The sequence below is a fragment of the Camarhynchus parvulus genome, chromosome 1, assembly GCF_901933205.1.
Source record: "Camarhynchus parvulus chromosome 1, STF_HiC, whole genome shotgun sequence".
Lineage (NCBI taxonomy): Eukaryota > Metazoa > Chordata > Aves > Passeriformes > Thraupidae > Camarhynchus > Camarhynchus parvulus.
The window spans coordinates 91604041-91622976 of NC_044571.1; the positions used below are offsets into that span (position 1 = coordinate 91604041).

Here is an 18936-nt window from a genome sequence, read left to right on the forward strand (position 1 = left end):
TCTTCTCCCAGCAGGTACAGACTGCACAGCCCAGCATTCGAGCCCACATACACATTTTTCAGTGGCAGGCTGGACTTTGACAAAGTAAGTTTTAGCTTTCTGACTTTAGGCTGATTTATCTTAGCTGGCTTTTATGGAGTCTGAGAAGCAGCCTGCAACCCTTTAAAAGCCTGTGCACCAAAGGTTGGAAACCCCTTCTCCACCAGGCAAAATCATCTTCATGCTTATGTGAGTGTGTGCAGCAGCATTTGCCTCACATTGTGATTTTTGAACCGGAGAGAGGTGGTGTGAGCACTCGCAGAAGGCAAGGAAAGCAGGTCCGATGAATACTGTCAAAGCAAATTCAGGCTTATTATTCAAACAGATGTTCATGAATATATTTTGCCATACTTGCAGAGTTTTAATTGTAATCTGACTTGATGGGCACATGAGTTTAAAAGTAGAAGACTGAATTTATGGAAGGAGAGATGATTTGGAAGATGAACTACCAAGCTAGAAAGTGAGGGTTCATATCTGGCTCTGCACAAGCATAGGCACATCACCTGGGCATACTGATCCTTGTCTCCCCTGGGTCCCAGGGGTGCTCAGATCCTGCTGGGAGAGCACATCAGCATCCTGAGCAGGACTATTTGCGTGCTGAATTGTCTGTTCATTCATAATTATTGTTTTCTTTGCTTTACACTGTTGGCAAATATAGTGGAGTTTTGCCACTTATTTGTCCTCCTCCCTATCACTCCCCTGTACCCAAGTCAAGGCCTCTCCTCCTTTACTCTTCTGCTTTCTCATGAGAAGCTGTCAAAACCTTTCATGGTGGCACTCCTGTGAAATCAGGTATCTGTGAACTTTTGGTGATACAATGACTTCACTGCCTGGTGAGCAAGAGGAGAATCTGGGAAAGAAGCCAAAGCATGATTCTACTACAGTGATTATTATTATTTCCATTAGCAAGTATGGCAGGAAAAGTTATGGTAAACAAGGGAGAGATAAGTACAATTTGTAGTTGTTTAAACTCTTCTGTGCATTTTTTAAAAATTTGTTTCTTTTTCTCCCTGAATACAAACACTGATTTAAAGCTACGAAAGAATTGCTTCATTTTCACCCAGAGCCGGGTGATATTGGGGGCGCCCACATGTGGGGCAGCGCAGCCTATTCATTCTCACACAGTACCTATCCCACAGCAGGTAGCAGCCCTGACTGCAGATGAGATGCCCTCTCATCTGACAGCATCTGGAGGGTCAGAGAGGCATCAGCACCTTCCTGAGGGGGACAGTCCCCTCCAAGAGTTGTGCTGGCTGCCCGTGCAGCTTCCTCGCCCAGGAGGTGCGTGGGCAGCACTCACCTCAGCTGGCACCGTGGTTCATCTGGCCTGGACCCAGCTGGCTGCAGGTGAAGGCAGCCTCCTGAGGATGGTCTCAGGTGGAGGATTTGGACAGGAACAAGCTTGAGAGTGCAGAAAAGAGCGTAGGAGAGAGGTTGTTTTGTGATGGTAATTGCTGGCATAACTGTGCTGAGGCAGCTGTTAAAAACAGTGATGCTTAAAGAGAAAGTTTTACCCCTTATGGTAAATGACGTGGTAGCACAGACTCTAGAGATGGAAACCTCCTGCTCAGCCTCCTGCAGAGCTGTAAGGCAGCAGCTGGTAAGAGAACCATGGCTCCAAAAATACCTGTGGAAAATGCAACACCTCTGCACATGCTGCCTGGTCCCTTGGTTCCCCCTCCGGGCAAACAAAAAGGAGCACAAAAAAGTAAGTAAAATTGAGGGCTCAGCCTTTTGCAGCTCTTGGGAACCACAAGTAGGTTTCTCTGAGTTTTAAGGATACCCGGGGAGAGCAGTGAGTACCTGCTCTTGGCTTCAAGAGAAAAGAAAGAGTTTGGGGAGACTTCATTATGCAGAGTAGCATTGATCTGAGATTTTAATAATGCAGTGGACTTGTAAATGTTCCAAACTGTGAGATTTTTGAATTAATTTTTAATCCATGGTTTAACATTAAAGATTAACGTGTGTTTCAAATTTCAGAAAGGGAATTCACCCCTGAAAGGCTAAGACTTTCTTCAGTGTCTTCTTAGGGTTTTGTTCTGTTTTACCTTTTTTTTTCCCCTTTTTCTCCCTGCTGGGTGCATAAAATATAAAAAAAATAGATTAAAAAAGCCCCAAACCAACAAAAAACTCCCAACAAACAGCAAAAAAAAAAAAAAAAAACCCACAAAAAAAAAAAAAAAAAAAACCAAAAAAACAAACACCCCAAAACAAAGGAAGGGGAAAACCCAACACACAGGCTGTGGTTGGGGAATTTTCAACTTGTTGTTAAACCATTGTCCATTTGGACTCTTTCATATTAATGCTGCTCTGTGTGCTTTTAGACTTGGCAGGAGAAACAACATCTGTGTGAAAAACTGAGCCAGCTGTGCAGAAAAAAATGTTAGTTCAGAGCAGTTGTGTACTGTGCTGCTTGGGCATAAGCAACTTCTTGCATCTGCTGCAGAGGGAAAATTTGCAAAATGTTTTCCTGAGACTTTTACTCTAAAAGACAAGGGAAGCTCATAGCAGTTTTATGTCTGCAAAAGTTAGCAGCTGTTGTAAAAGGGAATTCAGGACATCATGGGAAGGGAAGAAGAGAGGGCAAGCATAAAATCAGATGGCACTGTTGGGCTTGACCATCCGGGGTTAACTCCAGATCCTGGCATCAGAAAATAAGGTGGTAAGGAGGGAGCTGCATTGTCAGGTACAGTAACAGCAGCATCTGCATTCCCGAAGTCTCCTTTCTGCATTGCAAGCATGCTATGATTGTACTCTGTGTTTTTTGAAAAGCTGCTCAAAGGGTTTGGAGCATTTTATAAGCATTTGATAGTTCCTTGAGGGTGCCTGCTTTGTGCCTCCCAGCCTGGAATGCTTTGGGCCAGTGCTGCTTGCAGAAAATATTTGCTTATAGAATCATGTTGGCCTCCAATGGAGCTGAACATAGTGAACCTTCTTGGTTATTCTTTTTTCTCCTTGGTAAGATGTGTGTGTGTGTTAATTTGAAATCAATACTAATACTTAGTACAGTGCTGGAGAGAGTGATTAATAGGCAGAGCAAGGCCCATGAATCAGGTTCTAAAGTCCTGTTCCTGTCTTGCCATTGACCTGCTGCATGGTGTTTGGGTGAGTTATATCCTCGCTTCATCTTGGTTTTCCTCACTGCAAAATGGAGACTCTGCATTTCTTCCTGGCATATTTTAGAGCTACCAGTGCAACTTTCTGCATTTGAGTTTTTCAGCATGATGCTGTGTACACAACTAGAGTGCTGGAGGGCTGGCACTGGCTGGAGGGGAAAGTGCACAGCATCTGGGAAAAAATCAGGCTCAGTGATCTTGGCTTGGATGCTTAGAGCTGCAGATGCTTCAGCTCTGGGTACATGATGAGCAGGGAGAGCCTCTCAGCTCTGGGATGTGTTTCTCTTTGCACCCTGTGCTGGCAAATGCCAAAAGGACACGTAGCAGATGGACAGCAGATTTGTATTAATCTGCCTGTGTACATTTCATCTGTTGGTCCTGCTTCCAACATACAATGTGGGTATGATCAGCCCAAATGATTGGAGTGTTGGGAACTGATTTATAGTCAGGAACACTTGCACCAGAGCTTTGGCTTTTGGTGCAGGCAGGTTTAAGAGATTGCACTTCCAGAGGGCAGGGAGCATGGAGTGACTCTCCTTCTGAGAAAGGACTGCAAAGTGCTTAAATTGATGTGTTGCTGTGGCTTTTGTGTGGAAGTCTCTGTGCCTTACACTCTTCCCTTGAGCCACTTGGGGGCCAAACTTCACATGGAAACATCTACAGCTCCAGCACTCTGGGTGTTCCCATGAAAAGGTTGTGATGGAGTTGTTTGTAGCTAAAGCAAGGTAACAAACTGGACATTTATTCCAGGGAAGCCCTCTCTGTTTCATTTCATTTTCTCATACTGAGAGATCAGGTCGTGTAATGGAAGGACCAAAAATCAGGGTAAATTTCCACTGGGAAAAGAGACTATTCACATGATCTTGCAAGGCCATAGCATATTAAGTATGCATGTGTGTATTCACTGCATTGGTACTGCATACAATTATGCAAAGTCAGAATTTATGTAATATCTAAATATATGGCAAAAGTTTAAATGGATTGAAATAAAGTGTTCTTACCTTATTGAACTGAAGTGTGCCAATATTACCATAATTAAATGGGGAAGTCAAAGCAATTCATTTTGTCTTCACTCACTGAAAATGTCATCAAAGTTGATAGTCTTACAATCTATTTTGATTTTAATGAAAACTCTTCTTTTCCCAGTGGAAAATTGTCCTTTTACAACCTCTTTTACACAGCTCAACTCATAATCTGAAACATTCAATTACTGACCTGACATTTGCCAGAGCAAAAGACAAATTTGGGTTTTCCTTTCTTTAAATTTAAATGAAAAAGAGCCTACCTTTTTTCTTTTTTTTTTGTTTCCTTTCTGTTTGCTTGTTTTTAATGATCTTAATAATTTTAAATCCAAAGTAGTTTGGAATTAATGAAGTTTAAGATATGGAGGTCTAATGTCTTTGAATATGCCCATGTAAACTGGTTTCAATCCAACTGCTTTGAGAAACTTTCCTTTAATCAGTTGTATTTGGAGACAGGGAAGTTTCATGGTGATTTTCCACATTCTTAAGCCTTAAAGGCTCTGTCTCCTATGAACAAGCTACAGGAGTGGTTTTTTTTTAAACCCCAGTTTGGCAAGATACTCAAACATGTGCCTAATTTTTAAACATATATTTTAAAATATATTTCCACTGCCTTTAGTGGAATTTCTAGGACATATCAAATGCAGCCAGGCATCAGTGTCTGGCTGAGCAGCCCTGGCTCCAGGTGGGCTCCTGCTAGCCATGGAGGTGGCAGCTTTGGTGGAGCAGGACTCAGTGAGGTCACAGAGCAGGGAAACTTTTAAGGGGGCTCAAAGGTGTGGTGAACCACAAACTTTGGCCAAGTATCCTTCCACTTGCAAAGCTTTTGCACTCCACAGGATGAGAGCATTTCATATATGAGACACAAAATGGGTGTGGAAAGCAGATAGCCAACTTGTTGCCATGGCCTCAGCCAAAACTTACGGTTTGCTGGACCAGATCCTTTAAAAATTTGATACTCACCCTGGTGACAGTCCCTCCTGACTTCAAGGAAAATGGGATCAGTCTATTAATGAAAACTTTTTCTCTCAGAAAGGACTTGGGAGATGGATTCCTGGGGGGTTGCCTTTATTTTCGTATATTTAAATATTTTAAACTATACTATTCAAATATATAAAAATATTTAATTTTATTTTGCTGTGTCTTAGGCACCCCTTTGTTAAGGGGTGACCCCACCATAATCCCCCACAGGCCAATATATGCAACCATGGGGTAATGATGGTGCTGGAATATTCCAGTAACAGGGAAAGACAGGTGAGATGGCCCCAAGAAGCATTTGGAGGAGCTCCCCTGCATTTGGCTTGGAGAAGCGAAGCCATTTCTTGGAAATTATTTCCAATCCCCGAATCCCACTGCCCACAGCCCCCTGAACTTCCTAAACCCCAATCCCAGCTCTCATTCTACCACTGCAGCCTCACAGTCTTCTCCCTAAAGCTCTCCTTCCCCAAGCCAACCTCATCCCCTCTCTCCAACCTGAACTTTGTCCGGCCCCACCAGCTTGACCCCACCCTTGCAGGTTGGGATGTTTGCACTGGAGTTTGACCTAAGGATGGTTGTCTGGCAGCTGCACTCCACGCTGCTGCCTTTCCCCACCCCATGAGTTGTATATTCCAGCCTGCCCACACATTCATCCTGCTTTCCCCTGTGCCAACTCCCTTCACTGGACTTTAATCTTATTCCTTATGGGCTCTGTCCTTCCCACTCAATATACCATTGCATATATTTAAACCTTGAGTTGTTTTCCCTTATTAAGTAGTTTATCACTGTTGCAATCTTTTTTTTTTTTTTTTTTAGCCAGGAGAGAAGGAAGAAATTTATTCTTTCGACCATAAATCATTTACAGAGCTGCTGGGCTGTTAATGTATTTTTTATGTCTCCGCAAACAGAAAATAGAAGTGAGTGTCTTAGTAAAGCTTTGCCAACCTGTTTTAATTTCAGCTTCCTAACCCTGACTCTCTGTTCCCCAGTCTTGGGAGCAGGTCCATTTCCCTTGTAGAGGCACCAGTGGATACCTTCTCCCCAAGGAGACAACGCTGCTGTGTCAGCAGTGTCACGTGCTGGTGCCTGCACTTGGCACTGATCCGCAGCGTGACACATCTCTGCTGACTGGGCTGTGCTGGGAGAATACTAGCAAAGAAATGGGATCAGGGAGGGTGGGAACTCAAGCCTATTTCTGCTTTTAGAGCCTGGCAAGAGCTCTAATTAGATGCCCACTCTGGGGTAAGCATGTTACATGCAGCTCTCAATTCATCCCATGCAGCCTCAACCTGTACTTTTCATGCGTGGGCTCAGGTGTGGTTACAGAGACCCACAGGGATACTTGAGGATGCTTTCAGAGACAAGGGCTGGCCATGGTGGAGCTTCCCAAATGTTAAGAGCTGCCTTCAGTGAGGTTTTGCAACCTGCTTTGGGAAAATTAAGCCAATGTGTACCTTCACTGCTCTTAGTCAGCTCTGTGCATTTTCCCTCTTTCTGGAAACATAGATACCAATCTTTGTGTAAAAGGTGAATTTCATTTCTGGTGTGTTGTGACAAGCAGTAAGATAATTAAGAGGAGGGAAGTGGGAGGTGTATGTTGGCATCCCAGCTAGATGAATGGGTAAGTCTGCAGCTCAGAGCTGTTGCTGCAGGCTTTTTGCAAACTCAAGCTGAGCTTCTTACCTTAAATGTACTTATAGGAACATTTGATAAGCTTTCATCCCCAAGTCACTTCAGCTAAAGTAACTGGCTGTGGTCATTTAAAATGTTCTCATTCCTAGACATCCATTACTGTAGGATGATGCCTTTGCTGTAGCAGTGAGCAGAACAGGACAGCATGTCTGCAGTGCAGCTTCCCCCTCTCACAGCAAAGGAAGTTAGAATGCCCCCACACCTTCCTCAGCAGGTTATGCTGCTTAATGCCTAGCTGTGAGGTAGAGGAACTGCTTCTTTTCAGCTTTTGCTGGCTTTGGGGCAATAACCTTGTGTTGAGCAACAAGGCAAACAGCAGAGGATAACAACATCTGCAGCAGGATTCCCCAGAGCTGATCTATCACAGGAGCAGGGGGATGAAGGAAAAGGAACTGTATTTTCCAGTCTTAATTTTCTGAAAGACAAAGAATAGGGAAATAACTTTCTGTGCCCAGTTAAACTCTTGCTTTCCTCCTTGTCTGTGCCTGCTATTTGGAAAATAGTGGTTCAGGCAACTCTGAAGGACCTGAGGAGAGGGAAATGACTGGCATCCTGTTGCAAGGATGGACCACTCTGTTTGTACCTTGGGTATCCTGCCTTGTGTGGCCTTCAGCTATCTTCTGTAGACAGGTCGCCTGCTCCTGATTTGCCCACCTGAGTCCCAGGGCATGAGTCATTGATGACTCTGATTCTAAACACAGCCAGGGCTGGACAAAATTGACACCAAATGGTCCTACAGAGTGGGCTGAATTAACCTTACCCACCCCTCCACTCTCAATTTTGGGGAGAAATGAGTGAGCTCCTGAGTTCCTGTTCCCCCCTGAGTCCCCTCTGGCCTTGCTCATCTGCTACAGCAAAAAAAACCCCAACCTCTGAAGCGCAGCTGCTCCTTGAGTCCTCTGCGAATGCTGTGAATTCAAGGACTGCCAGCTCAGATGGCAGCAGTTTCTGTTTCCAGCCAGTGCCGCATGCATCTGGGGGAAGTGTTAAACTTCCCATAATGTACTTAATAGTGCAACACTACACCATGGAAAGGGGATTAACGCATGCCCTGTGCACAGCCATTGATTAGTTTCATCCTAGCTAATGTCATTGTAGACGCTATTTTTGTTCCTCTCAATGTTCCTTTGTATTTTTATAATCTTGCTATAATACAATGCAGTTGTTTTTCTGCCTCTAACTTGCACACATATTGCATGCAAGGCAGCAGAGATATGCAAGGCATCCATCCCAGCTGGAGCTGCAAAGGTGGCAGCTCTCCTGGCAGCTTCAGCAAGGCTTGATAGGAGCACATAAGAGAAGCCTGTACTGGGATCACAGCAGGAATCCAGAACTGGGAAGGAGCATTTGGGTCATTGGCCCCATGGAGGCTGCATCTCTAAACCAGATTGAGGTTCTTGTTTTCACTTAGCACATGCCAACAAGCTGCTCTATCACTATATTCTTCTCACTGTTCACAAACTTCTTCTGCATTTCAAGTCTGTGACTAATTAAACAGAAGCATTAAGATCTATTGGAAAAGCACAGTTCAGGTGCTCAGGGAGCTTAACATCATGTGAACTCTGCTACCTGGAGACCACAGCCCCTCTCGATTTCCCTAGCAGGTTTGAGTACTCAGCAGTTCAGCAGATCAAACTCTTGAGGTCTAAACCCGAGCACATGAGGGTCTCACACTAATGGGGACCCTCTGAAGACACCTGAAGGTATCTGGCTTGCTTAGCAGGATCCAGGGAGTCTGTGCCAGAAACAGGGAAAGAATCAAATTCCTCAGTATGTCATGAGAGCCCCTTTCCTACCCCTGCAAGAGCTAATCCAGCTCCTCTGACAAGGACATGGAAGGGAACTGACACCATTCTGGAAGTATGTACAGCTGAAAGCTTTTCTGCCGTTTTTGTTTTGGTCATAGAGTCCATTCTTCATCCTGTTTACGGCTGCAGATTGGGGAGGTCAGCACAGGGAGATATGCTCTGTGTCATCCCAATCAGTCAGTTGCTTGAAATCTTCCTCCCAGCTGGCCTGCAGAGAAAGACTTCTTTCCAAAAGAGAAGATGGCAGGGGTGTAGTGACTGCTGCTCAATGGTCAGCAGCTGAGGCCAGAGTGGAGTGGGTCAGCAGGAATTTTCCCCTGTTAGTTTTCTGTCAGATGAGGTTATAAATGGTAATGAAGAAGGGTCAGTGTGATCAGCACAGTTTCAGAGGTACTGGACAGCTAGTCCAGTTCTTGGCAAGAACCACTGCAGGGCTCAACTTCAAGACCCTGACACTGTGTTTTCTCCCTGGATTAGTGTCTGCAGCCTGCATATCCTACAGGTTGGGCAGCAATCCTGAGATTACTCTTACTAGAGTAAAATAGATCTTTTCACTTGGGAGGCTCTATGCTGAGAGGATGACTTGATACCACCAGCTGTGTCTGATGGTTTCTCCAGGGATAAAGGTGCCTATTGATCTGCATTTAACAGGAATGCTAACACTACAAACATCTCAGAGGAAAAGTTAGCATCAGTATATTTTTAACACCTGTTTTACAGACACCTTGCTCTAAACCATGCTAGATGGGATGGTTTTCCTGCTGTTTGTTCCAGTCTGTCCTGCAGAGCCAACAAAGATAGGAAGGAAAGTGTTGGAAATTATTTTGCCTTATACACTGTTCCATTGTCTCTCACAGGTTACTATCCCATTGCTAGACCTGTCAGACACTTGTATAACGTGCCCTCAAACTGGGGCACAGAAGCAATCCCCCTATGAATGTCTGGAGCCAACTTTGCCCTCTTGCTGTGAGATGGCAGAGGGGCTATTTTTGCTGGAGCCCTTCCTCCCTCACTCCATTACTCCCACTATTATTGTTCCAAGGGGGTTTCTACCAAGCCTCCTTCTCAGGAAAATTTGTGCTAGGGCACCTTGGACCCAGTCTACTATGACAGTGTGAATCTGTCCCAAATACCTGCTCTCAGAATGACTTTGGAGCCTGGAAGTTTTTCCACGGTAGAATTTCCTTAATGAACTGGAAATAGCCTAGCTGGGCATAAATTCAGATCTGTGCTCCATTGCAGTGCTTGGTGATGTTGGTTCCCCAAGCAGGGTGGAGTCTACTGCAAGCTGCCTCCAGACACCGGGCTGGGTAAACACTGTGTTTGGTTAGATAGACTCTGAACTAGCAAGTGTACCACGCCCAGAATGAAGCAGGATACACAGTCCCTGGTGAGAATGGGCAAGACCAGTATTCCAGTATCTTGTTGAGCAGCCAGTTTGGATGCTGTCGTATCATGCTGGATGACTTTAGTGTTTCTGTGTTTGCAACTGCAAGCCAGGCTCCTTCGGGGGCTTTTGAGTGTTTGCTGCAGAGGCAGGTGCTATGGCAGGTGTACTGCCTGCTTCTGTTCCTGTCTCCTCCTGCTGTGAGTCACTCCTTCCTGGGCTGTAGGTTTTGCTGCTGCTCAGTGTGTTGGCTTGGCAGTGTACCTCAGCTCATTCAGGGTGGAAGACATTTCTCCTCTTTAGCACAGAGGGTAGCTTTGGTCCCAGACTCAGAGATGTGAGGCAGGCAAAAGGCACAGAAACTTGTCTTTTCCTTTCATCTCAGGAAAAAGACTGCTCTGCAGTTTCTCCCTCCATTGCCTGCGGTTGCCAGATGGAACAGTGTGCTTCTACCCTACTATGAAAACTTCTTTGTGACCTCATCTTTGCTTCTCTAACAAGGGACCCAAAATGTCATACTGCTAAAGGTATCTTCCCCAGCATGTGGCAGCAGGATTGCTAATTGCACTGGGACAGGCAGGAGCCATTCCAGCCATTCCCTGGGTTTTGGATGCAAGCTGAATCAGCTTGAAGCTTTATCCTCATTTTCCCCACAGCGACACACATTCCTGCACATTTTCCCTTGGGGTCTGGAGATGCAGAATGCACACAGCTGAGGGTTTCTTTCATCCCTTTCACACCTTCTTCCCTCCTTCCTCCCCTGGCCATTTGCTTCCCTGGCTTGCCAGCACTGCAGAGTGAACCTGTACTCTGGTCTCTACCTTTGGGTATCAGGAGTTTCCTGCTAGCAAGTGCCAAAAGCTGCTGATTCTGCTGGTGATCTCTGGAAGAAAGGTGTGGCAGTGAGTGGGAGCTGGGAATGATTTTTTACAACTTAGAATGAGTCAAAGTGCTTAGGTTTGCCCATGTCTTTCAGCTTCACTGTATCTGGTATATTCTGAAGGCTCTGTGAAACTTGCAACCCCTCTAGGGCAGCTAGAAAATGTGGCAGCATCTGACTCTTCCTTACACCCACCAGGGAGGGCAATGTGTGCTGTGGGACTGTGTCCTATGTGCTTCTGTCATGATGTATAAATTACCTACATAGACTCCTTCATGCTTAGCAGGGAGGGAGCTGGAATAGCAGCTACTTGGAAAAGCAGCAGCAGCAGCAGCGCGAGCCATCAAAAATGGAATCAGTTCTGTTGCCAGAATAATTACTTGAGCCTAAAAATGTGAAGAAATTCTGAAAGAGCCTCTGCAGCCAAAACATTCTTCTGCTGACTGGTTTGCTGATAGGGGACAGAAAAATGGAGCATCCCTTCTAATTAGTGATGGGAGCTTGCTGCCTCGGGATCAAAGGAGAACGCTGTTTGCTGAATCAAGCCAAGATCAAAGTGTCCTACGTACAGGAAGGGCCCATTCCTCTTTCTGCTGACAGTGGTGTACCCTGCTCATCCTCTGGGCATGCTGCTTACAGGGCTGCTTAATTACTAAGTAAGGAGGAGACTGCAGTCACAAGAGAGGGTGTAATGGCCATTGTAATCCAATTCTGAGAGATGATTTGGTGGTGATCGATTCTTTGTCTCTCTGAAATCACTAAACTTCTGAATGTTTAGAAAATACCTGGATTGTGTAATTTTGCAGAAGGAGACTTCTTACAACATCCTTTGCTTGATTTTTCTGATCTCTTATGTGTAATTTGACTTAGTAGGCTGTATGTGTGTGCATATATCTATATTTGCATTTATATCTACTCGAGGGAATTGAAGTCCTCATTCCTTAGGCTGCATTGAAAAATCCTTATCCCAATAGATATGCTAAATTTGAAATCTCTTTTCCCCTCTCTCCTCTGCCTCCCTCCTCTTGCATTAATGCAAACCCACATTTTTGCAATGTCCAATTTTGAAATATTTAAAGATGAATCATTTGGTAGAGTTTTCCTAGTAGATGTCACCCTGGGCATACAGGTTTTTAAGTGTGTGTGACTTTGTGTGCATCCATCTGTGTTTTGGGCCATGCCTGTTAAACGTGTGGAAGAATGCAGTCCCAAAGATACTTGCATAGATGGACAAGTGCATGTGTAAATGTTACATTTTCTGGTATCTCGAGATGATGCAGCATCTGAAGAGGGTTTGGCCTTTGCTCTTTCAGCTGTTTCACTGGGAAAGGAGTCATGTTGCAGTACTGCCTGCCCAGTGCTGTGCTAGCACACCACCCTACCTCCCTGTTCGTGCCGCTGGAAGAGGACTTTGCCTACCTTTCCTCATGCCTTGTTCAATCTTCCTTCTCAGAAGTGGCTGTGTGTGTTTTCCCCAGCTGTAGCCCTGCAGGTGCCACACAGCTTTAAAGCATTCTTTAATGCTTTGTACCTGCCTTGCATACCAAAAGAGCCAGAAAAGGGCCAAAGAGCAGTTGGCATGCCCTGGGCTGCCTGAGGTAAAGGCAACCCTGAGGAGCTGGCTTGCCTGGTGGTTTAACAAGGCAGAGATAGGAAAGTGTGGTGTGTGTGTGGGCAGTGCTCGTCTTGCAGGCCAGGTTCAAAGCAGCTCCCCTTGATAAGACAAATGAACAGAGACCTCAGCTCCTCCTTAGTGCTTCCCTGGTCCATGACATTCAAATTAAAAGGGATACTGTGGTGCCTTGAAAGGAAAAGGAGATAGTGTGGGCTGTGGGGTGTTGCAGCATAAGAGTGGGGTACTGGCAGGGAAAAGTGAATACGTGTTTTCTTTCATCTTTAAAATTGCTCATGAGTACATTGCGAAGTTCTCAAATGTAGCAAAAAGTATTTTTATGGTGAATAAATTATGCATGTTCTATACTTGTGTTTTTATTATTCTGCAGGATGTTTACAATCAACTAATAATAAATATTAGGAGGAAGAGGGTGATTAGAAAACCTCATCATCTTGATGACTGAGTGATTGATGTAACTAATCCTGCAAAGCAAACTGCAAAATCTGACTTTTCCAGTAAATTGGAACACTCACACTTAAGTATTACTTTTTCTGAATGACAAGGATTTGAATGTGTGAGTTTTTTATGGAAGGGAAAGTGGAAGGGATGAGGAATGAGGCTGAAAAACACACAGTGCTGTTCCAAATTGGATGAGTAGTTTCTTTTCTTCTCATGGAGAGGATCTCATTAAATCTACACTCAACATAACAGAAGAACTTCCTGCACCATGTTGGAGAGAGAGGTCAATCCAATAGATGTTCAAATCATTGTGACTCCCTGCACACTGGTTAGCACATTCATGATGCTAGGCTGGATGAGTAGTCATGGCAAGACAGCCTTCAAATTTCAGCCTGCAGAAAAGACAATTCCTTGTTGGAGTCACATTCAGCAAGGGAGATCTTCAAAGTTGACATGGATGACTTCTGGGCTTTGGGCTACTGCCACTGCCTTGCCAGCCATAAGAAAATGAGGAGTCCAAATCCATTCCCAGCCTGTTGCCCACAGACATAGCTGGAAGGCAGATGCCTTGTGATGAAGGTGATGCTTATTACTGGTTCTTCCAGTTATTTACTTCTGCTTGCTACTGACAGACTTGCATAGGAGACTGATGGATTAAGCTTCCACCAGCTGTTTCTTATGTGCCACTAATTCTCTGAGATGTTAGCACTGGAGAGTAACTGTTTCCCTAGGGGTTTCCAAAACATTCCATATTTTTAAGTATGTCCAAGACAATGAGGAAAGTCAGACTTGGGGTGCTTTTTTCCCACAAAGTAAGAAACTTGTGAACTTGAAGAGGTTAGAGTGAAATTTTGTCTGACTGTGTTCTGAAGCATTTCTGACCCTCCCTGAACTACGTGGGGCTTTAAAGGTAGGAGATGTGGATGGAGGAATGGAAGTTTGGAAGAGGCAGCTGAGTATTTGCCAAGTCCTGGAGTAGTGCAACTCAGGAGCAGTCGCTTCAAACACCAGAACACATGGAAGGCTGTTCAAGTGCTAGAATCTTTGGGTTTGTAGCGTCTGAAGCTCAGCAGTTCCAGGCTCTGGTGCTGCATTTCTACATTAGGCAGTCTGGGAAGAGTTTCAGCAGACAAGCATGTGGGGACACTCACCTTTTCCTCAGACATCAGCCTGTTTGATATCTTGGTAGTTCAGGTAGAAAACTCTTCTCATGAAGCATTTCACCTTCAGCAAACCACTGTCTCTTGGCAGAAAATAGAAACTTTGCAGACAGTCCTTCCTGGATTCAGCAAGAGAATAGGGTGGTCTGCAGACAGCACCTGGATGTTAGCAGTATTCTGCTGTTGCCTTGGAGCTTGAAAACTCCTTGCCTTCTTCTCTAGCACCCTCCCACATGCTTTGAACAAGAAAATGGTGAGCTGTCATAGAGAGACATAGCTTTTTGTAGTCAATATTTTGACTTTGTGGAGAAAAATGGTTTAAAGCATTTTATTGCTACTTAAAGTGATGGTGGAGACCCCTTGGTTAGTTTCATTTGACAAGATTTTGGTGTTAGGAACAGAGGTATTTCCCTGTGTGATTTGAGTCTTAAAATGGCAGCCTTGAGCTGCTGTACTGGGAAGCTGGGGCTTATCAGGCTTTCATCTTTGTGCAGCCTATGTGGAATGCAGAGAAGTGGACAGTGGAAAATAAATGAGATTTGATGAGATCCTCCAGTAGCAATAGTAATTTTTCATCACCTAAATAGAAATGACTGGACTGGAAAATATTTTGACTTTTAACCCTTTAAATTAAAAATATTGTTTAAATGCTTCTGGTCTTGCTGTACTTTATGAGGCATAGAAGTGGGAGGAGAACTGTGTTTCTTGGTTAATATTGCAGTTTCTTTTTCTCATTCCCTGGTGTTGGGTACCACTAAGAGTCACGGGTTTGAAAACATATCTCTTTCTCTTAGAGACGGCTTGGCTGTTCTTATAACCCTTTACCTGTTGCCAAAAAAAGATCACTGCTGTTCTAAGAGGCTCTGAAACTAGAGTGCCCACACATAAAAGGACCACATATCTACATTTGTCTGTAAAAAAATGTCTGCATGAGAGCAGAGTGATCTGTGAGGAAGGAATAGAATTCCTTTTAGACTGATATAGTAGGGTACAGCTGTGTAGGAATGGGATACTGAGTTGTGACCTGCAAGTGTATGGGACCATCTGCAGTGCTTTGACCTGTGTCCTTCTCCTAAAATGCTTGAATTGTGTGTCCCTCTCTTTCCAGGTCTGGTGTGTCCCCTGGAGGTGTCAGTCAGTTCAGGGAGTATCCAGGTTGCCCGAGGCCAGACAGCAGTGTTGCCCTGCACCTTCACCACTAACGCTGCTCTCACTAACCTTAATGTCATCTGGATGGTCATTCCTCTTTCCAACGCCAACCAGCCTCAACAGGTAGGTCTTTTCTTATGGGAGCAGATATTTCCTTGGGCTTTCCTGTTCCCCACCATGTTCTGGATGTAGGCCCTCTACAATGCTGAGTCCATGGTGGTCCCAGAACTTCATTGTCCCTTCACTGCTGAATGTGCTCTCTGGGTATCACATGAATGTGTTTTCTTCAATGTTTTTTAACAAATGCATATTGTGTCCTTGTCTGGATGTGCAGCTGGGGCAAGTGTATGTGATACTATTTTGCTGCCCCGGGCCCCTTGTGGTTTGTGTGTTCAAAAGAGCACAGGAAATGTAATCCAGGTTTTGGTGCACTGGATGTGAAATTTGGAGGGCCTGGGAGTAGCTGCAGCTTTAAACTTGTGAAATCTATGTAAAATGTCCTCTAACACATAACTTCTCATAGACTCATTGTCCCTTTTAATTCCCTTCTTGTTTTTTCACTGCCTGTAGCTTTTTCAAGTCGTTTCTTATGAATACTAGCAAATGAGAGTATATAATGGTGGGCACAAGAATCATAACCTGAGATATGCTAGCCTGTTTTTTGCCCACATACTCTGACAACAGAAGAACGCTATTTCTCTGAAATACATCTTGGGTCACACTGCCCTGATCACATTTTGTATTCAGTGTGAGAATCTGCACTGAAGCATACTTGCTCCTCAGGGACTTGGTCTGAGCACAGTCTGACTGGTGGAGGCTGTGCAGGTTCAAAGGTTGCACTGCCTGTCATCCAGCTCATCCCAAAGTTCTTCAGTAAACAGTGTCAAATCATGGCAAGATCTTACTGATGGAGACTCAAAATGATACTGTCCACAGATGCTTTTCATCAAAGTATTCACTGACCTGCAGAGAGCCTCTGCTTCTGTACATTGATTGTGTCTAGGCGGGTAATGAAGGAGACTGGTATTGCCAATCCAGATACACCAGAAGATTTGGGTACCTTTCTGGTCTGTAACCTTTATGAACATTTCTATTGATGTAAAATGGGCTACAGAGTGTGTTCCTGTTTTGGAGAAAACACCATTGCTAGGATGTATATTGAGGTTTGGTTATTCGGAGATCTTTTGGTAACTGGTCCTTTTGATTTCGCAGCTCATGTTTTTCTTGCTGTTCTTCCTCCTTGCTCAGCTCCTGCAGAGTGTTGTTTGAGCCTTCCTTTCTTTTCCAGGTTATTCTCTACCAAGGGGGTCAGATCTTTGGTGGTGCACCCCAGTTCTATGGGCGAGTGGGGTTTGCTGTGACAATGCCAACCACCAGTGCCTCCATCTTCATCAACAACACTCAGCTGTCGGATACTGGCACCTACCAGTGTTTGGTCAACAATCTTCCCGACAGAGGCGTCAGGAATATTGGAGTCATTGGACTTACTGTCTTGGGTGTGTTTATTGGTATTATGGGGAGCAGGGGGTGGGGCAGGGACAAGGGGATCTCTGTGCATGACAGTGCATCATGAGCAACATGGTACTGTGTGCCTTTGAACCCACAGACATCCTGTGGTGAGGAATGGGCTGCCTTGTGGATACTGTGGGAGTTTGTAGGGCACATAGACTTCATATGCAGGCAGTGTGTAATGAAGTTTTAAAATGTGGTGGAGAGAAAGTTTTTGTGGTGGTATTGTGACATAGAGTTGCAAAGTAGCAGGAATAAAGTACGAGGGCATCCCAGAGGGCTGAAAGGAGCGTAAGGGGTTTGGTGCATAGCAACAGGAGGAGAATGACTTTATATCTTTGCTTCCTTTCCATGAAAGCTGTTAGTTCTGGATGCACCCATTGATGCTAAATACTCCAAAGTGCATGCCATTATAGGGATATGAAAGCAAAACCCAATCACAGTAAATTTGTGTATAGTTCTGTTAACTTTCACCATCCTTGCTATCTCAAAGACAGTAATATTCACCTTTTTTTCAAGGGAGGGATCTAAGAGAACTGGGTCCTGTGAAAGTCAGCAGTAGTCTGTAACCCCAATGGGCTGGTGGGTCAGGAATCTTTGTGTGAATTGTCTCCCCCCAAACCATAATGAGTTCTTGTCTGCTGCCTGCTTCTTGTCCCCTTGACAGCTCATGCCACTGTCCTTGCTTTCCCCAGCAGCACATGTCCAGAGTGAGCCTGTATTCCACTGTTTGGTCACATTTCCTGATTTGCTATCACCTTCCCCTCTTCTCTCGCAGTTCCTCCTTCTGCCCCGCTTTGCCGAATCCAGGGGTCCCTGGACGTGGGCAGCGATATCACACTGACCTGCAGCTCGGAAGAAGGCATCCCCCGGCCAACATACCTCTGGGAGAAACTGGACAATGTCCCCAAGTTGCCCCCAACTGCCACACAAGGTGCTCATTCTGTTGATTATCCTTCTTAGTTCCCAGGTGGCAGCCTGGGCTGTCCCTTGTCTGAGCCGCCAGAGGTGGCACAGCTCATTGAGTGTCTGCCATCATTTGCATGGTCCCTTTATTGGAACGAAGATTCCAAAAGCCCACGGTGGATGGGGTACCCTCCAGAGGCCACTTAAATTTTTATGGTTTTTTCTGGTCCAGAAACATGTTCCCCATTGAAAAACAAGGATTGGGTCGAATGGAAGAGAGAGAGAGTGATTTCTAGATGTTGGCATGTGGCTGGAAATTTCAGCTGCCAACCCACCTGCATTTTAAACCAAATGAAAGACTTATAGAATGGAAACAGGGAAAAGAGAGACAGAATCATCCTGGGAAAACACAGCCAGCTTCTCACAGTTCTCCATGAGGAACTGATGCCACAGTTCTCCAATAAATTACTGTCGGAGCTGCTTTTCAGATGTATGGAGAAGCAGGGCTCTGATCAAACTGGTGTTTTCGAGCCTCAAGTCCCACTCTTAGGTTTTCTTAGCCTAGGTGTCCTGATCAAATACTGAGAGCTGTACTTTTGCGCTTTATCTTGCTGTATTTTAAGAATATGCCACCTTTCAGTTTCATGTAATTCAGGAATGAGGAATATTGGCAGAGCAGGAGATGGGGAGCCCAGAGATGGGAGAGTAGGGGTTCTGCAGCGCAAGACTGAATTCAACAAGTAGATCTGGGTATAGGTAATTTTGCATCTCTTTCTTCCCCATTCTTACACAATGCTGAGAGTCCCAAGCTTTCATCTGCAGAAATTCCTCTATAAGAAGAGAAAGAAACATGTAGTGTAAGCTCCTTAAGGCCTAATCTTGTCTCTGTGTGTGTATGTGCACGCACAATGCTTCCATCTAAAGGTTATTTCCTAATTTATTTCTCTCTTAATAGTCTCACACCAAAATTCTCTATTTGCTGGCTTTGCCTTTTCATGATTTTCCTCAAGCGGGGGAGGGATTTAAATCCTTCTTTTCTCTCTGACTAGACCAAGTCCAGGGCACTGTCACTCTCCGAAATATCAGCACTGTGTCCTCAGGTCTTTACCAATGTGTGGCTTCAAATGCCATTGGAACCAGCACTTGCCTTCTGGACCTGCAAGTCATTGCACGTAAGTATTTTGCCAGGGGAGGCTTGGCCACCTGTTTCTGTCTT

General features: G+C 44.8%; 1 protein-coding gene across 3 annotated transcripts in view; it reads left to right on the top strand.

Annotated features, from left to right (window-relative positions):
• The window catches only part of IGSF11 (immunoglobulin superfamily member 11), a 103633-nt gene that overhangs the window by 80937 nt on the left and 3760 nt on the right, over window positions 1-18936 (top strand). The window contains exons 2-5 of one of the 3 annotated variants that reach the window (XM_030960680.1): window positions 15265-15428; window positions 16594-16801; window positions 17593-17748; window positions 18770-18892. In XM_030960680.1, coding sequence (XP_030816540.1) covers window positions 15265-15428; window positions 16594-16801; window positions 17593-17748; window positions 18770-18892 — 651 coding nt within the window. The remainder of the gene's footprint in view (window positions 1-15264; window positions 15429-16593; window positions 16802-17592; window positions 17749-18769; window positions 18893-18936) is intronic. The other 2 variants (XM_030960688.1, XM_030960696.1) reach the window with 2 other exon arrangements.